Source organism: Propithecus coquereli, unplaced genomic scaffold, assembly GCF_000956105.1.
Source record: "Propithecus coquereli isolate 6110/MARCELLA unplaced genomic scaffold, Pcoq_1.0 Scaffold217, whole genome shotgun sequence".
In the NCBI taxonomy this organism is placed as follows: domain Eukaryota; kingdom Metazoa; phylum Chordata; class Mammalia; order Primates; family Indriidae; genus Propithecus; species Propithecus coquereli.
In genome coordinates, this window is record NW_012146856.1 from 4,568,134 (window position 1) to 4,588,299 (window position 20,166).

General features: G+C 37.6%; 1 protein-coding gene across 1 annotated transcript in view; it reads right to left on the minus strand.

Annotated features, from left to right (window-relative positions):
- CLASP1 (cytoplasmic linker associated protein 1) overlaps positions 1 to 20,166 on the minus strand; it is a 256,974-nt gene that overhangs the window by 49,309 nt on the left and 187,499 nt on the right. The window contains exons 23-29 of the mRNA XM_012644678.1: positions 13,496 to 13,599; positions 9,990 to 10,234; positions 7,903 to 7,966; positions 7,310 to 7,312; positions 5,108 to 5,271; positions 1,538 to 1,616; positions 275 to 418 (exon numbers count right to left, since the gene is read on the minus strand). Of these exons, the coding sequence (XP_012500132.1) occupies positions 275 to 418; positions 1,538 to 1,616; positions 5,108 to 5,271; positions 7,310 to 7,312; positions 7,903 to 7,966; positions 9,990 to 10,234; positions 13,496 to 13,599 (803 nt within the window). The remainder of the gene's footprint in view (positions 1 to 274; positions 419 to 1,537; positions 1,617 to 5,107; positions 5,272 to 7,309; positions 7,313 to 7,902; positions 7,967 to 9,989; positions 10,235 to 13,495; positions 13,600 to 20,166) is intronic.

The window sequence follows — 20,166 nt, forward strand, 5'->3', positions numbered from 1 at the left end:
TCATATTATAAAATACATAAAACAGATGCCTGAGAAAACCATGAATGCATCACGCAAGACTTTGGATTTTCATTTTGATATTCAAAGACGAACTGGGCAGAGCCAGAGATAGAAAAAAAGAGGCAATAGCAAAACCCTGTTTTTCACAGAAAAAGGGTGACAAAGGTTTGTAGGTGGGTGGGTGGGTTGGTTTTGCAAGTTTCTAAATAAATTTCTTTTTCTAACACATGCCTAAGAACAATCTGTAATTACACTTTAGCTCACTTGGACATACCTTTCTCACGTCTGAACTCTTTGGTTCTGTTGTCCAGGTTATGATTCGAGAGACAGCAAGCCTTGTCTCACTAGAGTTTACAAAATCTGTTGGATCCATCTGTCTGGCCAGAGACTCAATGTATTTCAGGATTGCAACTTTGACCTGAAAGATCCAATAATTATAAACATTAAGTATACTTGATGAATCTTTGAAAAGAATTCTCAACTGGTGCCAGAGAAAAGTGAACACTGTTGAGAGGGAACCTCCTTCCTTTCTCCCGGATTTATGCTTCCAAGTGGAGTGACATCCATCAGGAGAAAAGCATGGAATGACCAATGGGTAAGTTTAGGTACAGGAAGTGGTATGCAGCTCTATACTCTTCATTTTTAGATCGTTATGCCTGCAGAGAAGGTATGCTCTGCTCCTTGTCTATGCTGCCAGACACTCACAGGATAGGAGCCCGTGTTGGGGGACCGTGGGATTTCCAGCTCTGCCACTGACTGCAAGGGCAACTTCAACCCTTGAGTTCATTTTGTCACACATGCTAGGCAATGTTCTATAAGGCAGCATTTTCAGTCATCAACCCTTGAGTTCATTTTGTCACACATGCTAGGCCATGTTCTATAAGGCAGCATTTTCAGTCATCAAGCTGACATTCTACTCTGACTTTACCATCTATTTCTCAACTGGTTTTGGCCTCAAGAAAAAAGGGTTATTATTTTTAGCCCATCTTCAAACCCCAACAAAAGTTAATGATTGAAGAACAGATGATGAACATGACTTAATTCAAATTAACACATATCCTCCCTCGAATTTTGGTCTTGTTATTATATGTATGATTTTCTATAATATGTCACAGTTAATATTGAAGTCTTAGAATATTAATATTAAAGAAACATTCTAATGAGATACCAATCTTAACACATCAGAATGTCTTAATTTTCTAGTTTAAATATTAATTGTGAAAAAGACTAAGAATGCCCAAAAGTTGGTGAGGATGTAGAACTGGAGCTCTCATACACTGCTGGTGGGAATATAATACGGTACAACCATGTTAGCAGTTTCTAAAAAAGTCGAACACATACCAACTTAATGAACCAGCAATTCCTCTACTAAGCACTGAACCAAGAGAAGTGGGAACGTGCCCACAAAGAATTGAACAAGAATGCTCACAGGAGATAGTCGCAGTAACTAAACAGATGCGTCATGTATTTAAAATGAGTAAATTTTAAACAAATTTGAGGCCTAGAGGTTGAACTGTAATGGCAAATAATTACTGACCTTGAGGTTTGGAGTTTGAGTTTGATCCACAATAAATCTCATCAAAATGTTAAATTGTTGATCGAATGGAAAGGAGTCCCTAGGGAACAAAAAAAAAGTGATTGTTTTTAAAAAAATTTATTACAAAATTAACAAAAGCATACTGCCGTAGATTCATATATGTAAAGGCCTGTTCACATTTCAAAATACTACTACTTTTCATTTTATGTATATAGTAAAGAAAATACACATTTGTACAGAAAATTTAGAAAAAGAAAAATCCTGTTTAAAGTCCCAAAACACACACAGAAGTTACTCTGAGTAGCTATTTTAAAAATTAAGACTAGGCAATAAACTAAGGAAGACATTCCTACCTGCCCATCTAGGAATTTGCTCATTTTCCCTCCAGCTACATTTCTGAATATTGCTTAAACATTAAAAACACTTCTGATCCTCAAATCTTTTTTTTCTTTTGAGAGAGGGTCTCACTCTGTTGCTCAGGCTAGAGTGCAATCCAGTCATCATAGCTCACTACAACCTCAGACTCCTGGGCCGAAGTGATCCTCCTGCCTCAGCCTCCCCAGAAGCTGGGACTATAGGTATGTGCAACCACACCCGGCTAAATTTTTTTTTTTTTTTAAAGAGATGGGGTCTCACTATGTTATCCAGGTTGGTCTCGAACTCCTACGCTCAAGAGATCCTCCAGCCTCGGCCTCCTGATGTGCTGGGATTACAGGTGTGAGCCACCATGCCTGGTCCCAAATCTTATTTTTATATCCTTACAAAGGTGTTTACAGCTGACACTGCTTAGGCTAACTGTATTGTCCTCCTTGGTCCTGATAACTTTTATGATCCTATTTTGCGTTGTTACCATAGCAGAATGCCCGTGAGACAGCAACGAAGCATTTCCCATCCACCTACAAATCATACACACAAGCCTGTGGCCCTGGGAGCCCCTTCTCTTGCTCCATGTCTTGCCTGTTCCTGATCTCATCTCTTGTAGTCTTTGCACATCTCTGATCCAATCAAATAACCCTGAGGTGCTCCTGGCTAGATAAAGTCAGTACTCTTTCCCTAAAAATGCTACAATTACTAGTATTAAAATTGCATAATGGAGCCCCATGCGGATAATGCTGATGTAACTTTCATATTAATAGGAAAGATAATGGAATGCAAATATCTATTACAATTAAGGCTGAGTGATCACATTACTTTCTTTGGACTCCCACAGAGACTTTCCCCAAACTATAGAAGTATAGTAAAATGAAGAAGGATGTAGGTTCAAATTTATAAAAGGAAGCAAATAAAATCTACCTAACAGAACTAATCTGAAAATTAAATGAAATAATACATAAAAATAAAAAGCATGTGGCACATATTAGATACCAATGTTATCATCACTATAATCACTAACAAAAAGTAAGCTTGACCCAATAGTATCCTTTTCTCTCACATTTTTTTGTACCCCAGAATCTTTGAGGGCCACTTCTGGAAGCAAATTACATCCAGTATGCTTTAGTATGCATGATTTAAGTGACTAGGTCAACAGGAACACAAAATGCCCATCCCTCTTTCTACAGCAAGGGGTGATGGAGGATTTTATTTCAGTAACAGATGTGTTTAATCAGGGAATATGCCCTGTTGTTAGGCAAAGCCAAAGGAAAGGAAACTGAGGCAGATTAGCACTCAGGTCAATAATCTAAGGACCACTCTCAGCCATCACTGAAATGCCCCCTGAATAGTCACTGACTGATTCCAGATAAGCTTAAACAGCTATACATTTCAGCTGTTGAGAGAAAGAAGGAAATGCTGGACATGTTTTAGGTGACCCAGATCCCTAAAGAGATTAGGATTCTTAAAGCAAAGAGGTATGCAGAAAAATTAGTAGGAGGCCACAACTGTACTCCTCAATCACCAAAGTTAAGAAATATAATCTTAATATTCCCACCATCCCCCAAAATCTGAAACAGGTATTGTCATTTATAAATTCATCTAAATTAAGTGACCTATACAGGCTAAGTCTGGCTCATACATGTTTTATTTGGCCTTTACAGTGTCATAAAAAATTCTCAAACTTGCCCAAATCCACATTTCTGACCTTTTTTGAAAAGTCTGGTATCACTGGGCTCATGTCCCAACACGATCCCACATGGCCACAACTGGCTGCAGCTCTCCAGCCTATCAGTAGCCTTCGTGCCTCTCTACTTCACTCATTCATGCCGGCTTGCCAGCCCAGGCCCCCAGCAATTCCTGGCCAAACCTTTATAAATCCATTGGTATACAGTAATGCTCCCTAATTCCACTGAACTTAATCATCCAAAGGAAAGATGATTTCAAAGTTTGAAAGCTTTACTATAAACGTAGTATGTTTCACTGAGTTCACTGAAAACCAGAAGGGAAATCTATTTGGATAATAGAATTATATAGCTGTGTAAATCATATAGATTGACAAGGTTAGGGACCAGAAAAAAACCAGTTGGCATTATAGTGCAGAGAGACAGACGCATGCTTTGAAGTCAGAGTCATGTAACAGATGCAAGCGTGGGGGATGCCGCAGGGCAGTACATGCTTCTAGAGGGAAGAAAAGGCACTAGCACTATCCCCCACCGCCCCCAACACACACAGGAGGGGAGGACACAGGCCCAGGGTACAGCCTGCAATAACAGGAACAGACAATACAGCAACAATCAGAAATCATGGATTTTAGTTCCCAGAGTACCACTAAACACAAAGTGTGACCCTGCACAAGTCAAGACAAAAATTTCTCACTGATAAAATGAGCATCATCTTTCAGTTCCTTCCATTGTGAAAATTCTGTGATATGTAGTTGTATTCCAGTTTGCAGTAATTGGGTCTTACAAAAGTTATTGCCCTGATAATTTCCTGAGTGACTTGGAGTCACTTGTTTGTTCTTCTAAAAAGTTTACTGATTTGACATTCCCCTCTATCTTCCACCAAATCACAACCAAGACATTACTGCAAAGTGTCTTCTGAGATCATTATCTCCAATACTTATATCTGAGGACCGATAATTGCACAGATAATAGAGCAACAGCACATAATATTTTTTAACTTTTTAACTTTTCTGAGCCTTGGCAGCACTTCTTTTCTCATAACAGCCAGAAGGGACACAACTGCCATAAATGTGTTATCCATCTCTGAGCCAATGCACTGTCAATTTACAGACTGTTCCTGGACCAATGGAAACTCTAAATCATACGTTGAAAAATTTCTAGTGTGACTTATAAGAAGGTAAAGTATTAAAAATACTAAGGTCTTCAGAAAGATGTAAACAAATATTCTAAATGTTTTCTTCAAATGTTTTTTAAAGAAAAGAGAATCAAGTTCCAAAGTTTTACACTTGGTTTTACATTTGTCTTAGGCATTCACAAAAAATAATGCCAACTCAGGAAGATATGATGGATATTTCATCTCATGGGTTGGTGGGACATGTCAACAAGAGAATGTGAGAACTGAGGAAGAGGGGAGATATTCAAGTGGGCAACCAAGACCATGGGTAACAGAAGAGAAATGCAAAAAGTCACCCATAAGAATCCAGTAACATCCAACTGGTCTAGCCCCTACACTTACCTTGTGACATCTAGAGCCTTCTGAACTTTTGCTTGCACAGATCCAAGTAAATCTGCTCCCATTTTCTTAAGTAATTGTGTGAGAAGAACAAAAAGCCAGTCTTGCAAGTCATCCTTATGAATTATTATAAAATCCACAAGAGTCTCCAAAAACATACTGAAAACCTAGAAACAAATGAAAACCAAATTTCACGTATTTAATTCATGATTTCCTCTAAAGTCTACAAAATATTAATAATGCCCATACTAGCTATGCCCAGACTCTCATAACTTAGGTTAACACTGTTCATATTACAGAAAGCAAAAGTATCATAGAAAACAGATAAAGGGAAAAGGACTGGAACTTACTCTCTGATGTGAATTCCACCGCAAACCAGGCCATGCAACAAAACAAATTCCATGTTAGTCCACAGTGAATTAATATCATTTTCATGCAGTTTCGTTAAAAAAAGCAAAACAAAACAAAAAAAAAACCCTGAAAGGGCTACAAACTGGTAAAATATTCTCTACTCCCCCTCCATATAAGTCTTTAAAAGTCAGTACAGAGTGAAATTAACTTTTCTGAGTTTACTCCTGAAGGCTTTTCCTAAAAAAAGGAAAAAAAACCTCTTAATTGTTCTAATTCTATAGTATTCTTGTTCATTATCTAGCATTCAACAAATATTATTATAGGATAAGGAAAAATACCTATTCACTATTGTCTAGCCATTGCTTTCCATGTCAGTCAACTATTTTGACGTATGCCAGTTTCAGATATTATAAAGTAATAAAAGATTATGGCTTAGAATAAAAGATATTTACATAATGCGTATACTGTCATGTAATCAATACTGCTATCTAAGGTGACACAGAGTCCACAGTGGAATATCTCTGAACCAATTTCAGAAAGATAAGTAGCACTGTATCCCCCTACACCTTGTTAATGAGAGTTGGTCTACTGGGGTAAGCCAGCAGCTATTCGCCACCAGGGGTCTCCTGTGAGGTAGCTCAGGAAAATCATCAAAGAGCCCTAGCTGTGGGATTCCTGGCTTAGTCCACAGGCAGCTAACAAATATTGACTATACTGAGACCTCCAAACTCACTGTACAAGAGCCTTCTGATGGAAACAAATTTCCTTCTTTATCCTCACATTCTGCTTCTGAATCAGCAATCTAGAGGTGACAGGTAACAGAAATTTCATCAATGTTCTAAACCATCTAATATACCTTATGTTATAAATCTTAAGAATCTTACTGTACTTATGCTTTAAATGTTACTGCTTTTAACACTGAGAGAAAAATCTTGATTACTGTATCTTTGTATATCTACGTGGCCTTTAAACTCAATCTTTCTTGGATTTTTATTATTAATACTATAGTTAACGTTAACTTTGCTGTGAGGCTTTGAGGGTCATAACAGGAAATTTTTTTCTTCTTTTTAGAGACAGGGTCTTATTCCATCACCCAGGCTAGAGTGCAGTGGCCCAATCATAGCTCACTGCAGCCTCAAACTCCTGGGCCCAGCCTCTCAAAGTGCTGAGATTACAGGCGTGAGCCAATGCACCCAGCCCATATCAGGAATTTTAAGACACGCTTTTAGACTGATACTGAGTAAGGAGAAGTGCTGTGGGAGGCGTGAGGAAGAGAATCCCTGCATTTATCCCCTACACTCTCATGAGCATCTCCAAAGGAAGGAGCCATGTCTTGTTTTCTATATCCCTAGCTCAGAGCAGGTATTTAATAAATGTTGAATGGGTGGGTGGGTCGGTAGATAGGTTGCTGTTTGCTATTTCAAATACAATTCCTATGAGGAAGCAAGGATAGGAAAAGGAGGAAGAGGACGATAACTGGCTGGACTCCCTGGCCATTGGAGGTTTCTTTTTCCCAGCAAGACTTAGAAGAGACCATCTTTACTAGGAACACTGTAGTATAATATAGTTAATCCTGCATGTCAGCATTTAAGATTTGCTTCTGCTGATTTAAAGTGCTATCAATTTACACTTAGTCTCTCTGTTCTTTTTCTATCTTGTAAACTTCTCTTTATCTTCATTCTTTTGTTTTCTTTCTCCAAAAGCACTGAACAGCCTCTAAAGGCTTCCTCCAAACAATGGTATTTATTTAAAATCTAGAGTCCAAGTAAACTTTTGTAAAGAGTCGCTCTCTCAGCACCATCCCTAGAAAGGGCCTTGTCCCACACTCATGGGTGTTTCCCTCTGAGCTGGGACTCTCTTGTCAAAAAGGCAGTCCGCAGGTCAGCGTTCCCTTTGGCCCTGAGGAGGTGTGGGCACCAACTAAGTGACCACTACCCGGCAAGTTTTTAGGAGCAGCAAAATTTTATTTTGAGAAATAACTTAATCTAGTTTTTCAATAAATCCAGAAAATAAATACTTCTATTTTTCTATCTTATCCTAGGAAAGCATATTCTACATAGAATACAAATTAATTTTATACTTATTTTCTTCACTACTGTAACTAAAAACAGTGCACTATAATACAATCTTACATTCTAGCACCTAGCCCACTGCTTGGCTAACAGGAGGCATGCAAAAATACGTGCTGAATGAAAGACTACATCTGATTTTCTCCATGATAACTCTTACATGAAGCACACTTCTTTAGCTTCAAGTTTTATGCACATTAAATTTTCCAAGAATCCCACTTTTAAAAGATGTAACATACACCATCGCTGATATTGGTGTTAAATGTGTAAGGTCAAAACTGCATTACAGGGAATTCTCTCCCATTCTTGGGTAGTATATGATACACAGCTCACGCAGACATGCAGCTGGGATAAGTAAGGCTTGATTCCCAGACTTACCTTGCTGTGTGGGTCAGCAAACATCCGGGTGAAGATCTCACACAATCTTTTCAATTCTACTCGACTAGAGGAAATAAAATGGAAATCAATGAACTTAAAATTTAATAAGTGAACGCTGCAATTAGTTAAGGCTTTGCTCTGAAAAATCCTTTTGTTTCTGTCAACTACATGGCTTTACATAATTTGTATCTACACAGCAAAGTTTCTTCACAAATGCATTCTTATTTAATTCATGATTAAATTAAACAGGAACATTAAAACATGTGTTTGCTCTCATTTTAAGATGGGGAAACTGAGACTCAGAGTGATTTACCCAAGCTCACACATCTGGAAGCGACCAACCCATGAAGCAAAACCCCTTCGTTTTATCCCAGGTCTGTTATCCACCAGCCACAGCTGAAAAGCAATGGGACAAACTAAAAAAAGCATGTGTCAGATAGACCTGGATTTTAATCTCAATTCTCCTGCAAACAAAGTACCACGATATCTTTAGGCTTCCATTTCTTTATTGGTCATATAGGATAAGTGCTACGTCCCGTGGCTGCTGAGAGGATTAGAAAAGATAACACTTCGTACCTACTACTGTGCCTGGGACAAAGCAAACACCCATTTCACATTGGTGCCCTTTGCCTTTTTAAGAGACAGGGTCTGGCTCTGTTGCCCAGGCTGGAGTGCAGTGGCACAGTCATAGCTCACTACGGCCTCGAACTCCTGGGCTCAAGCGATCCTCTACCTTAGCCCAAGTAGTTGGGACTACAGGCACGAGCCACCATGCCTGGCTGCCCCTTGCCTTTTCTGATCCTTGACTACTATCAAGTCCCATTTTTACTTCAAGCCTTGAAAAAAGGGTCTTCTCTTCCCCAAATCAAGTCTGAGTAATCCCTTCTTATGCAAATGAGAAAGTTCGTTCAATGACCCCTTGATACTGTTTACAATACAAACTGGACCAATACTGATGGACAGATTTCTAGAGATTATTCAATGGGTACTTGTGAACATGAAGAATCCAGAAAGTGGGACCACCAGGATTAAACAGATTCTTGAAGAATAATCACAAGTCATCCCCATTTTGTTTTTGACACATCAGTGGAGTATCACAGGATGCCTTTATTTCAGGAGGCACGTGACAAAACCTCTCACATCATCTTCATGAACAGACGGGATAGTGTGGGCAGGCAGGAAGACAGGAGGGTGGAGTCCGACTGACTGAAGAATGCACCTGGAGCCCAGTGGCTCATCAGCTAGTGCTCACTCGGCTTCACAGAACCCAGAGGGACATCTATCTACGGCCATATACCTCTCCAGTTTCACAGCTTAGCTTAAAAAGGTGATCCAAAAGATGTAACTGTATTTATGATTCTAAGTTGCACATTCCTCATTTCCCATTCCCATTTCTTTTTTCACGTTTTAGCATCTCTGTAATTGAGATTCATCTTATAATCAATGGTATGCTAGTATTTCACGGTTAATAAACAGCATTTATTATTAGAGGGATATAAAATAATGGTGGTCAATGGTACCTTGGATTTAATGAGATATGGTATACACATCCTTTTTTGATATATGTAATAATATATGTTCATTTCAGAAAATTTAGGAAACAGAAACATAAAGAAAAAAGCAAAAATAGCCAATTCTAGAGATAATGCTGTTATAATTTTGGAGTGCTCCATTTTATTCTCTCTTTACCTGGCACATTTATAAAAAACTTTTTTAGACGTCAGACTCATACCATCTTCTCCAGGACCCCGAAGTGTAATGAATCATACTAACCTGCAGAACTGTTTTATTTTCTACCTGAATTGCAAACTGTACCAGGATTTCTCAAACAACATCTACCGGACAAATGTAACACATAAGGGAACCAAATGCTTTATAAATCCAATAAATTACAGAATTTTTGCCAGGTATTTCAAAGCCTCTGAATGGCAAGGACCACGTCTTAGTCATCTTAGTACCTTTAGTGCCTATGCCTGCAACTAGAACTTTGTAATAAGGACTCCACAAATGACAGGGAATCCCTTTAAAGCTCCTGATGAGTATAATATGGGACTCCAACTTAGCTACATATTTGTTCTTGTCCTCACCTCAGTGTTCTTTGGCTCTTCAGTAAGTTCTGCAGGCCCAGAAGCCCTTCTTTCCTTTCTGACCAGTTTGAACTAGCACAGTGGTTGAGAACTTCTGCTACATCCTCGGTCTGCCGCAGATAATGGGGAATGCCCCCATTCCTGGAGCCATATGAGCGCTCAGAGCAAACACTCGAGGCATCACTGTTGGCATCATCGTCAGAATACATCCCATACGGCTCATATCTCCTCCTCACAGGCTTCTTCTAACAGATCCAACAAGGGATGGGGGTGATCGAGGGAAAAATGGAAAGGTGAAATGACCATGAGTCATACCAAACAAAATCAACAACAAAGAGTTAACTGTAAAAAGACACATACACACACATACACACACTCTTTTCCTGTGCTTATAGATTAGGGAAATGAAAAGAGAAAAGAAGTCTTCCAGTAGGTAAAGTAAGTAATAAGCATAGCATTCTGTAACAGACGGAAAGAGCACGGCCTCTAGTAGAATGTGTGGACTTCTCAGGAAGACACATGGGTTGCAATCCTGGTGTCACTGCTGACTGGCTGTGTGACTTCAGAAAGCCTCCTAAGCTTTCTGCTTCAGTTTCCCCATGTTCCAGACAGTAATAATTATACCTATCACGCCGGCTTGCTATGAGAATGAAATGAAATTGTATGTTCAATAATCCAGCTCAGGTGACACACTGTAAATATGTGCACCCACCAGCCCCTCCCCAGTCAAAAGCAATATACCTTGGGCATGGTATATGGGAAATTTGTTTGAATATTCATGTTTCCCTAAGAAAGTCTGAATTTGAAATGTCAGTGGCAGAAGTATCTTATGTCAAAAAATTCTTAAAATATCTGAGCCACTTTTATTAAAGACTTACTTAAAGTTTTGAAACACAAATAGGCTTCTTTTAAAGTAGACTATACTATTCACTTCATTTCATTTCTCTTAACCTGAGTACAAAACTGTTAGTTAAACTCATAAATGATATAGCAACAGCTATACAAAATTGATAAAATTTATAAAATATAATTTTTCTAAAAGAAAAACAAATAGTTATTGGTTCAAACCATACAAATGCAATTCTCTAATAACATGGCTTATTATTATTAGTCCCAACTTGCTCAGGACTGGTTCTGCCTATGCCTATTGTTGCAATGTAATTGTGAATAGCATCTTCTTTCACTCTCAAAAGCACTTTGTTTGGATGATAAATTATACAATCATCATATAATTTACTAATACTTATAACACATGATCTATTTATATATAAACCAGATTTCTAAAATAAGAAAAATCTTGATAAATCCATTCATGAAATCATGATGACATAAGAATAGGTCCAAATTGAGTTAATAAAATGAAACACTACTAGAAGAAGGAACAGAGCTTGACATTCAAAATAAATACTACAACAGATGTATGTGAAAGGTGACTGACTGACTTCACTGCTAACAAAGGCAACAATGATGCTGAATCATTGTTACGATTCAACAAAACTATAATTCAGACCAGAATTTCTATACTATACTACATTTTTGCTTTCACTAGCTACTAAAAGAAATATACTTGCAACAGAAGAAATAAAGTTGTAAAACAAAAGTTAAGGCACTGGTACCTTGCTCCTGGAGTCTCCTAACAGCTGTAGGCAGGAAAATATTGAAGGATGGGGAAAAAGCATAGAGAATTATGTCAGAAGCATATGTGGGGACTGTTCTTGCAACAAAAGTGTACAGCAAAACATATCTCAGCAAACCAAAAATACAGGTTAGCAAGCGTTTTATATCAAGCGAATAATAATAAAGAATGCTTTCAAAATGCCATTTCCTAACCCTCCTAGACCTCTCATAAGACCTGTGGTACTTGCTGTAATTCTTTGCTAAAACTCTTCCTGCACCAGTGAGGCACATCTCTAAGGTCACTGTTAATTCCACTATCTACTCCTCTGAGACATTCTCTCTGCCCCTGGGGTGTCTATTTGGTGAGGCAAGGATTCTGTGCCATTCCTGTATTTTCTCTTCTGAAGCAGGTCCCTAGCAGAGACCACATAGTTTGGACAAAAAGTAACAAGTGTGGCATGAATGCAATGGGAGCTTGAGCTCACAGAAAAGCTCAAGTCAAGTTAAGCCAAAGCTCAAACTCTCAAGTCCTATTCTGCCTCTTAGAACTTTGCACACAGTCCTTCGCACAGGTCTTTAAAGAACTAAGAAATCCCTGCCCTAACTGGAAGTCCCATTTAACTAAGGGATTCATATCTATCATTTCCCATCCTTTGTGACCTCCCCTTCCTAGGGTCTCTGAATAAATAAGAAATAGATTCTAAATGCTACAACTTCAAGAAGAAATAGTGTCACAGAAATCTGTTCCAGCTCTTGACTCTTACATTAAAGCCAAGGTTAGAGTGATTATTCTACCTCTGGCACCTGTCAGAAAAAAGTCCTTATACACATAAGGCAGAGGAATAGAGCTGGCCAGGCAGTCTACCCACAGGGAAAGCATTATGAGAGCAGCAAACTGCTTGCTCAGAGACACTTGTCAAAGTAATCTGACTGAGCAAGAATAAATGGGGAGAAAAGAAGGAATGAAAGCTGGAATCATGGTAGTCAGAGACTATACAATGTGGATCAGATGAAATATGGCTGGATTAAAAATAAAAACTTCAGGGTCTGAAGCAGCATATTACATACTTTTCCCCTTATAAGAGAATAAATCTTAAAATAGCAGCAGCAAGGCCAGGGACCAGACAATTCTAAAGAATATTTATTTCAAGTGCTGAGCACATAAACTGGAATATGCAAGAGACTATGCTACTACTGAGCTGAAATGCATCTTTAAAAAGCAATTTGACCACAAGCCAATTCTACCACGCAACTTTTGCTATCACCACAAATTAAAGGAGTTGTGAGTATTCTGTGTTTTTTAGATACTGCATTATAATGATGCAAAAACACACTTCACCAGTGCTTCAAATCCTCAAAGATTTAACCTTAAAATTCAGAAAGTTTTCTTAAATTACTTAAGAAACCATTTTCTAAAAAAAAAAAAAACCACATAAAATCATATGGACCCCCAAGTCAAGTAATGGAATAAATGCAAGACTTTCAAACCTCAAACTCTATTACCTACTATTATAATAATATGCCATCAAAGTCTGTAAAGCAAGAGAAGCGAGAGTGGAAAAAAGGAAATGCTGGAAAAAACCATGGTGACAAAGAAAAAAAAAAAGAAGCCCAATGACATCTGAAAAGCCCAATGTCATCAAAACCTCCTTGATACTTTGGAGCACAGATAAAAAATCCTTGATGCTAATGTCTTCTATAAAGCCAATTTTCACTTGTGTGTGCGGAGGTAAAAGTTTAAGAAAAAAACGGTAATAATGTAAATTTATACAATTTTAAAGAGTGTCAAAGGTGATTCAGTAACCTGATTTGGGGGCAATATCCTGTTGAGACAGAGAACAATGCAGATGATGAATTCAGAGAGACTGTGTACATACTGTGCCTCTTACCAAAGCATCAGCAACAGCAGCTTCGAGATCTGTACTTGTGCTCAAAACTCGCATGGCATTCACGGAACCAGGTATTCTTCCTGGCTGGCCAAGCCCAAACCGGTCTATTTAAAAAACAAAAGCAAAAGATATGTCACTTTAATTCAAATTTTCTCAGTTCTTTGCAAGGGCTCCTGCCTCTTCCCACCAAGTAGACAGAGGCACTGAGAAATCTCTAGTCAATTTTCACTACACTTGACTTGTTTACCAGTGGTAGAGGTTAAGTTGTTCACATTTAATGTTATCTGGTCACAAAGCATTCTGTCAATTGAAATTGTTTGAACATGACATTTTATTATTGAAAAAGTTTTGAGATGTGAGAGAGGGAGAATTTACTATAGAAGAGAACTGGGCTATGAGTCGAGTCTTTTAATCTAGTTAGCTTTCCTTCTAGAGGCAGGTAGCTCTGGCGTTTGGTCAAACTGATTAGAAAGCTTCACGGTTTGATAAATGAGTTCTAATGTAACGTGTAATAAGAAGTCAAAATTTGAAAAAAATGTATTGAATTGATCTCTGAGCAAATGTTCACTAGTGTCACTAATGTTTAATTGTTATTAAGCTCAATTAGTTTTAGATACTTGTTCATCATGATGCTTATGTCACCACAGATTATTTTTAAATCAGCTTATTAAAATTCTTTAAGAATCACCATAAAAATCTAGCACTTTCACTACAGAACACTAATCATCCAAATAAAGTTAGCATAATTTTTACCTGGGTTCCTCACAGGATTTTTCAACAATAGCTTTATATAGGTAAACAAAATGAAAAGAATCCAAATAATTTAAAATAAATGTTAGCAGTTCAAACTATTTTAAGCTTGTTAATGATCATGGAAATGAAGACTCACTTTTTAAAGTCCCATTAAATCAGCTGACCAGCCTTCCTTAAGAAGTGCTGGAGATTAAAACTATATATAATAGGAGAAAGTCAGTGTAAGTTATACTTTGTAAGTATGTTATACTATCTACTGGTAAAAAGTTTCTTATTTAAAATTCTAATGTATAAGAACCTTTGGAAGAAAAATGTTAAGATAAAAATGTTTTCTCTGTGTTAATAAATACGACGTTGTTTGGACAAGGGAAATCTCTGTATTAGCCATATTCCAGAAGCATTTAGAATAAAAGGGAAACTAACATCTATTTTATATGAATTGCTCTCTCTTATAATATGATGTATTTAAAATTTTGGATCTATAACAAGACATCACCTACAAAACTTGTGAACTTTTTAAAGTGAAGTATCATTTGGCTTTTTTAAAATGTCAATTTCAAAACATTACACCTTCCACCACCATAGAAAGGGAGAAAAATTTAAACACTGCTAGTCAAGAATTATACAATCATGAATTTTTATAAAGAAACAAAAATTGTATGTTATACTATCCCCTTTTTTAATGCATTTGCTGATCATTCCAGATGTCATTTTAGCCATTATGTTTAAAAGGTAATTTAATGTGCCATATAAATTAAAAAAGACCACAAAAATAATTACATCTATATATATTTATCAGTTGAAATATGAAACAAGTGAGACTTACTATGTACTTGTTTTATATATCTTTGTTCATCTTTTTTTCCATTAAAAAAGGGTAGATAGTAGAAGATTTATGAGTAACAGAATGAAAGTAATTCAGTTATAAGCCATTTAAAAATTACCCAGCATAAACTTAAATAAAATGGAACCTAAAAAAATTAAAAAATTAAAAAAAAGATCTCATGCCAGCAATTCTTGCTCCAAGGATAATACTGATTTTTCGAACACAAAAATTAAAACTACAAAAACAATGCAATTAATCTGTGCTTCCCAGATGCATACAGCTTTGCCATACACAGTGACTGTAGATCATTTGATAAATATCATAGGCAATTTGAATTTTAAATCTTTAGGGGAAATGTCTGTCTGGATCTAAGCAAAATCATAAACTTTTTGTTTCTGCCAGACTAAAATCTGTTCCATGTTCTCACTGTTCTGACACAATCATGAAGCTCAATTTTCCCAGAGATGGACACATATGACTGTGCCCTCGGTCTGACTCATAATCTTCCGGGGAATGTACTTAATCAGAACATATACAGTTAAAATATACAGCTGGTTTCATCTAGAAGAAAAACAGAAAATAACTGATTCAGTGAATTGGTAACAATTGTCACCATCAACAGACTGCAGATTCACACGTTATGCCTTCCTCAATTGAGAAAACTAGTCAGCAGGGACTGTGAACATATAAAAATGCCAGTTAAATCCGGCAAATTGATGCATTATTGTATGGTTACTTTTTGTCACTGTGGCTAACCAGTGGATTTGAGGTTTTGTTAAACGAAACTGCGACAGAAGGTTTAGCCTCTGCAGGTTGCAAAGACTAACTTTGGCCTGACTTAATTACTTGAATCTTGATCTTATTTGTCCATAAAACTTTTAGAAAAATACATTTATTTTCATACATATGAAATAATGCATGCTATAATTTGGAATACTGGTAACTAAACAGTACCTCAAAATAATCTGAACTAAACACTAATAACTAGCATTAATATTCGACAGTTTATTGGGAGTGAAGACTTTGGAGATGAAAGACTGTCAGATGATATGCATTCCCCCCTCTGCGCACAGGAACCCTACGTGATACCTAGTTTTGGTTGTTGTCTTCCTGGGGAGGGAGTGGCAGAAAGGGAAGAAGTGCTTCCCAGTTTTTTGTTTTAACATAAATATGAACACTGCAGAAATGATGTTGTCAAACAGGCTATAAAGCATCTATGGCCGATTAACAGAACTATAAACATTCAACAACTTAAAAAAATAAAAGCACATTGGGGAAAAAAAAATATGAGGTGCATACATGCCAAGTGCTAGCCGACACAGATGAAAACAAACGTTAACATGGGTGTGAAACCAGAACATATGAAGAAGCCAAGTCATGCAGTTAGCACTTGTTCACCTGACTGCCCAACAGATTCAGCAGTGGAGAGAGCACTAGTGGACCTGGAATGACGTCGAGAGGCTGCAGGTAAAAGGAACGGCAACACCCACAGGATTAACACAGAAGTACCCAAGACAGAAAATGCCACAGTCCAAAGGAAATGCAAGGACTACTACCAACAAGGCCACGTTTTCTCATGGAAAGAAATGGTGCTGGACGTGAATGGACAGCAAGTGCCAATCCCAACTCCACGGTAGCCGGCTGGCTCTCACACAGCTATTAACACAGGCACGACAAGGGCACTCTTTAAGGTGCTCCAAACTAAGTGAGCACAACCAACTTGGACTCCAGGTTCACAGTCACGCCATGAAGCCTCCATCAGCCAGTATGGAAATATGCGACATGAAGAACACCAGGAGTCCAGAGCACCGTCAACACCCCCGAGTGAAACAGCAATAAGATGGATTATTAACTCAGCTCACGAGATGTTTCATCAGTATGTGATGCATATGCGACCATGCACCAAAAACAAAAGCATAGAGGTCCATAATGCTATTTTAACAGAAACAGAATGAAGTCACAGGAAGGGGGCTCAACAACTGGAATTCCATTTTCCCCAAAATGTTTGTTGTTCTGTTGCATGAGTATCCTAATTATTAATGTAGTTGTTTAACTGTTGGAAATTTTGTTGTAATAAGTTGAATGACCTTCCTTGAGAGGCAGCTGCAGTATTCTGGTTATAACACCAGTTCAGTAATACAACCATAAAGCCTGGTTTCATCACAACTAGCTGTAGGACCTTGCGCAAAGTGTTAGACCTCTCTGTGCCTCAGTTTCTTCATCTGGAAAATGGTGCTAATGATGGTATCTCCGTCTTGGGAGTTACTGAGAGGATTAAAGAGATCGTACATAAAGCACTGAAAACAGTGGTTCAAAGTGGTGGTGGTGGCATCAACAGCTAAGAGCAAACTCCAATTTTATAATTAGGCATCAAAAAATCATTTTATTAGCAAGTATTCATATTAAGTACATTAATTCATTAAACTGAGGAGATAAATGCTAAATTCTGTCCTCACGTGGAGAGAGAATAACTTTTAGAAATAATTATGAGATAAAGACTTGATTCAACACAGTGACTTATAGACCATCGATCCATGCAACACACAGCTCTTCTTCACCTCAGGAAAAAACAAAGAGAACACGCTTCCATCCATTGCTCTGAAGAATGATTACGCCACAGAAAATGTATAGGTTTAACAAAGTGATACTGAGCAGTGCCACATTTCATCCACACTACTGGAGTATTCTATACGCATTAACACTCTCGTATTTAGTCATAAAATATCAAAACGTCAAATTCTTCAATGTATTATAATTTATTTTTTAAGCTCATGTCAGTTTATAACACGTGCATCCCTATGGCATATGTGGTATTAAATAGCAAAGTTACCTGGACAATAAGGACAAATTTCCACCAGCTTGCAGAAAGAAACAAAAATTCCTCTTTTCTCAAGATTCACAAAAAGTAAAGATAAATCTCTAAAACAGATATATAAAATTATCACTTTCCTTAAATAAGGAAGTTGGCAAAATATTTTAAGACTCAAGCCAACTATGCATTTATCGTACAAACACATCAGTATTGTATCTTGATAGTTTAAATTCAATATAGTTTTTAAGCAATAACTGACATGTAGGTTCCTTATAAAGTGGTCCTTTGGTTCTGTCTCAACAGAATATCCTAAAGTTAGATCTGTTACGCAGTGCATACTCCGTCACACTCACAAGTGAACAATGGAATATGAGGAGGACCCGCTTATGTCCATGCCTGATTTACATCACAGTCCTAGAACCCTTAATTTTACCTAACCAAAAATTATCACTGTAACTATGTAAACGTATACTTATACCATTAAAATGGTCCAAAACAATCTTGTAATAGAAATGCAAACTTAAAAACAATATATATTCACTAAAACATATTTACTTTCATTCCTTTTTTCTTAAAAATGAAAGTTGGCTACACAAGTTGATTCAAAGGAGCACCAACACATGATCTCACTAATTTCCAAAAGTGGTGAGAGAAGTGAGTCTTAAAATGAATGAGATAAAGAAGGGACCTTTAGAGGATGTGTAGTAAGCTCCCCTGAGGACAACCACCATCTGGGATGTATCTTTGAATTCCCAGGGCCTAATACCATCCTGGAAATCACAGTCTTAACATCTCCTCAGTGCCTTCCATGTGCTGAACCTGCAGAGGCCTCAGAGATACCATTTAATACATTTTTGAGAACAGATGAAAGACACTGAATTATCAGAACTACTTTCAAATGAGGCAGCCTTGAAGTCAAACGTGGATTCAAACTCCACCACTTAGCAGTGTGACCTTGAGGAAGTGGCTTAATCTCCCTAAGACTCTGACGGTAATACCTGTCCCAGAAGGTGAACCGGGACCACGAGGCACTAGCCGGCTGATTGCTCCAAATGGTGCAGGTACACGTGAACACAGTTGTTTTTGCTGGACGTAAGTTTTAGGGACACGTTTAACCCAAGGGGCAAAAAAGGGCATAGTATAAAAATTTAGCTCAAAGACATTAACAACGAACAGAAGACACATGCTGAAGCTAGAATTTGTTAGGATCCACACCTTCTGCCTTGGGAGTAGCAATCATACATTTCAACATTCTGGGCTGTCACCAAGACAGTTAAGCAGATCCACTTAGCCAAAGAAAGTGAAAAACAGACAAGATCGCTCGACTACTTAGAGTGCAACTAGGACCTCAAGAATTCAGCACACCTTGCCTGGTCCATAGACCACAGGCCAGATTACAAAGGCTGCTTCTATGGACAGTATTAAAAATGCCAGCACATGTATAAAATAAAAACACTGAATTACTTCTAAGAGACAAAATAACCAATAAACAGATTAAATTGTTTATTTGTATAATAGGATATTTGGAAGGTCAAATAGTGAGCAAGGATGCAGAGATATACAGCCTTAATTTAAAAGGAAAAATCACCAGTTCATTCAAGGGGAAAAACAAAACAAAACAAACAAAACCCTTCACTGCCACCCCTGATTTATTGAAAATTCTGCTCTACTGCTTCAGATTGCTGTGGAGTAGCTGACCTGCACTAGGTGAGCTGCCCCACTCAAGGTACAATACCTCACGACAGGTATTAGCTCACTAAGTCAAGGCTGTCATCCAGCAGGGCTTTGGCATCTGTTGACCTGCTTTTTTCCAGACCCTCACAGAGGACAGTGGGCCATAAAGAAATATATCTAGATTTTGATTACTGATACTGATTGGGGAAAAAAGATATTAGAAGAAGTATATGACATCAGAAGGAGATAAGCAGAGGCAAATATTAAGACATTATGCTTTTGATTTAACATCCCTCTTCTGCAGTGACGTTTACATATTTCAAAGACCAGTTACATAATCACGTAGTCAAAATAAGAGACTGCTGCAGTACACACTTCCATGTGATAATTAAAAGAGGAAAATATACATCTGTACAGCACTTAAGATGCCAAGGAACTAAAAAATAGTTATTGAAGAATACAAAATATTCCTTTTCATAAAAGTATGTGTTGACCATATGTCTCTGGGGATTAATAGTTTGTAGTAACTAAAAAGGTATGCGTTCATTTTAGACAAAGGCAGGACTATTAACACTAAAAAGAAAACTCATTCTGTTTTCTAAACAT